General features: G+C 36.3%; 1 protein-coding gene across 1 annotated transcript; it reads left to right on the forward strand.

Annotated features, from left to right (window-relative positions):
- The first annotated feature begins 675 nt into the window (after positions 1–675).
- Positions 676–1,593, forward strand: LOC135223295 (uncharacterized). The gene has a single exon (XM_064261766.1). It carries the CDS (start codon positions 676–678, stop codon positions 1,591–1,593), a length of 918 nt encoding a protein of 305 aa, XP_064117836.1.
- The last annotated feature ends 1,785 nt before the right edge of the window (positions 1,594–3,378 follow it).

Consider the following 3,378-nt stretch of genomic DNA (forward strand, 5'->3'; position numbering starts at 1 on the left):
CCCAGTCAAGAAATTACAGTAACAGACCATATTTTCGTGCGGCCCTCTCCTTTACATTTACCGAGAAAACTTAGTTTCACAGGTTAAACTGTAAGGATGCCTTTACACCAAGCGAGTCGAGTTTGTGTCGAAGTGAGTCGAGTCGAGTCGAGTAGAGTGAAGTCACTCTTGAATCGCCACATTAATTCAAATGAGAGAGTTTACACCAAGCGAGTCGAGTCATGCAGAGTCGAGGCGAGTCAAGGATATTCAGTCAGTGACTCGAGCGGACCCTTTTTTTTTTTTTTTTTTTTTTTTTTTTTTTTTTTTTTTTTTATCATTCACGATGAGTCCGCTGAGAGGGGAGCGCTTTGGCTGGTTATCTACATGTCACGAATCTACTTTGGTATGATATCAACACAAGTATACGATCTACAATTTCCAAGAAAAGCTTGTTGTGTCGTTTGTTATAACAATTCAACAACCTAATTTTCTAAGTAACAAGCTAATGTCCAAAGTAATACAAGTCGTGTCGTTTGTAACAATCTAGCTTGCTACCTAATTTCCTAATTAGTTACTAGATAGATTGCTGTATAGTTTGTTAAAAAATAAACCAGTCCTTGACCGTTTATAATTATATTTAGTAGGCTTCTATATTTCAGTTTAAATATTTCAGTCAGTAGCAAAGCCCTAAAGATGCTCGCAAAGGAATTCTACAATGAAATCAGTGACGAATCCAAGACTCTGGCATTGTTAAGAAGATATGGTCTTTTAGATGAAGAACAAAGTGTTTCACCATGTCATCGATGTAGTGGAGAGATGAAGGACACTCGGAAAAGACTGCGAAATGGCGAATTTATGCCCGTTCTTCGTTGCAGAAACCGTGGATGTCCAACTTTTCGTTCCGTTCGCAAAGGCAATGCATTTTTCCACTTCACAGATTTGATTAACAAAGTAAATTGCAAGCTTTCTCTTTGCCAAATTTTAGAACTTATGTTTTATTTTATAGAAGACCTCTCCTACCATCAGGTTCAAGGTTTAACTGGTAGAGGTACTGAAGCAATATGTGATTGGTTTAACATGTGCCGCGAAGTGTGTACAGTGATTGTTTCAGTCCAGAATCGCGGTCAAATGATGGGTACTGAAGAAGAACCCGTACAAATCGATGAGGCACGCTTTGCAGGAAGGCGAAAATACAATAGAGGTCGAATGCTGCAAGGTGACCAAGCTCCCAATTCAACTGACAGTGACGCTGAAATGAACAATAACCGCAACCATGGAAGACGTATAGACGGTCGGCGGGTGTTTGTTTTGAAGAAAGGTTCGGACTGCCGATATTTTTACGTTCAAAGAAGGGACCGTGAGACACTTCAACAAATCATTCAGAGAGAAGTCGCTGAAGATTCAATAATTCATTCTGACGAATGGCCGGCGTACTCTAATTTAAACCATCTCAATTTCCGTCATTTTACCGGAAACCATCAGCAGAATTACGTCGATCCTAACACTGGAGCACATACACAAGCCACTGAAAGATCTTGGCTTGATGCAAAGGTTCGTATACTGAAAAAAAATGAGAGGCTGGAATCAAAGAACTTGTCAATCTCACCTTGACTACTGGTGTTGGCGGATGCTGAGAAAAGAAGCTCCTGACCTCTTTTTAGCATTTTTAGCCGATGTGCGTGCTGTGTATCGCTAGAATAATTTTTATATTTTTATATTTTTTATATAATGTAGATCTTAGCCTTAAATGAAAATAAAAACCAAATCTTGAGTTTTAAATTCTTCATTTTAACTAGTTCTCTATGATATTTTGTATACTATAAAGTAAATATTAGACTAAAATGAAAATTAACGAATTTTTATATTTTAATTTTCTTTTTCTTTCTATGTGATATATATAACCTATTATTTAAAAAATAAAAACATCTGTTTTATTCAGACAAAACTGAAGGTGAATAATTGATTTTGTACGTTGTAGATATTTTGACCGTAGATAACAAGCCAAAATTGAATTTGTACATTGTAGATATTTTGACGGTGTAGATAACAAGCCAAAGCAGCACCACTATCGGAATCCTTAGGAAAATAGCCATTCTTTCCTCAACTGGAAGTGCACATTGGCAATTGGTGTATTGCTTTCTTATATAGGGTGCAGTTAACTCCACTAACAGTTTAAATTGTACAGTTGTTATTCTGAAGAAGTCAAAAAACTGCTCTGGATTGTTTATCAAGACTAGGAATAGTTGTCCAAAGCTTCCAAACTCTGGCCTTTTAGCATTAATCTCATGAGTCCATAATCTTTGAAGCCTACGCCTACTCCTTCGACGTCTCAGCCACAGCAACACCGATATTCAGCGAGAGCGTTTGCGTCGATCCTATAATAGTCCCTGTTGAGCTTGATTCTGACTTTCTGACTCAGTCAGTGGGAACGGCGTTGATTCAAAACGACTAAAAATAGTCATATGACTCGTCTTGACTTGACTCGACTCGACTCGACTCGCTTGGTGTAAACGCAGCCTAATAGATACATATTTCAATTTTCATTTGAATAAATGTGAAAAATTCCCATAAATTACTAACTACTTTTAAATTTGTTGCTGGCTTTTGCAATTCTTCTCCCTGACTACGACCAACAAAGGTGGACTAAGTATCAAGTATACGAATCACAGTTTAAGCCAAAAGAGATATAATGCTTTTTAATATAACATGAAACCTTCCTGAACATGTAAATCTGTCCATGGGATCAAGCCCTGTGCCCTCTGATAGTGAGACGACTATAGTAGTTCCAAGCATTCTTGTCGTATTGGGCAGGACAGCAGGGTGGGAAGTGGCGCTGCCAAATCAAACGTTCTCAATCAATTTATTTAGATTTAAAAGCACTACAGACCTAAACAATGTTAAAACAGCCATTGCCAGATTTTCTTTTTATCATATTAAAACATATTAAAACATTTCGTAACATTTTACACTGGGTAACGACGTAAACATTGCTTTTGTTCTGAAACGTAGCGCAATTTTTGACTTGCGTTGCCAGTTCTTTGAAAGGATTGACGTCCAATTAAGCTGCCCATGGAGCATCTCGAGGTCGAATTCGGATTTAGGAAAATGACGAGTATGGGAATAAAAAATCTCTATTATTGATTGAAATACAGGAGTGTGTAGTGTATTTTAAAGTACAAATCAAGTAGTGTGAAGTGAGTGCTTTTATTTGCAAAAAGGGAAAAATTTATATATCGTTAATATAGGGAGAACATTATTTGACAAATACCTAAGTGCAGAATTTCTCCAAGCTCATATATACATGCATACACTAATATATATATATATATATATATATATATATATATATATATATATATATATATATATATATATATATATACATGTATATATATA

Source organism: Macrobrachium nipponense, chromosome 8, assembly GCF_015104395.2.
Source record: "Macrobrachium nipponense isolate FS-2020 chromosome 8, ASM1510439v2, whole genome shotgun sequence".
NCBI lineage: Eukaryota > Metazoa > Arthropoda > Malacostraca > Decapoda > Palaemonidae > Macrobrachium > Macrobrachium nipponense.

Coding starts and splice junctions, on each gene's coding strand:
- LOC135223295 (XM_064261766.1), top strand. CDS start 676: ATGCTCGCAAAGGAATTCTACAATGAAATCAGTGACGAATCCAAGACT.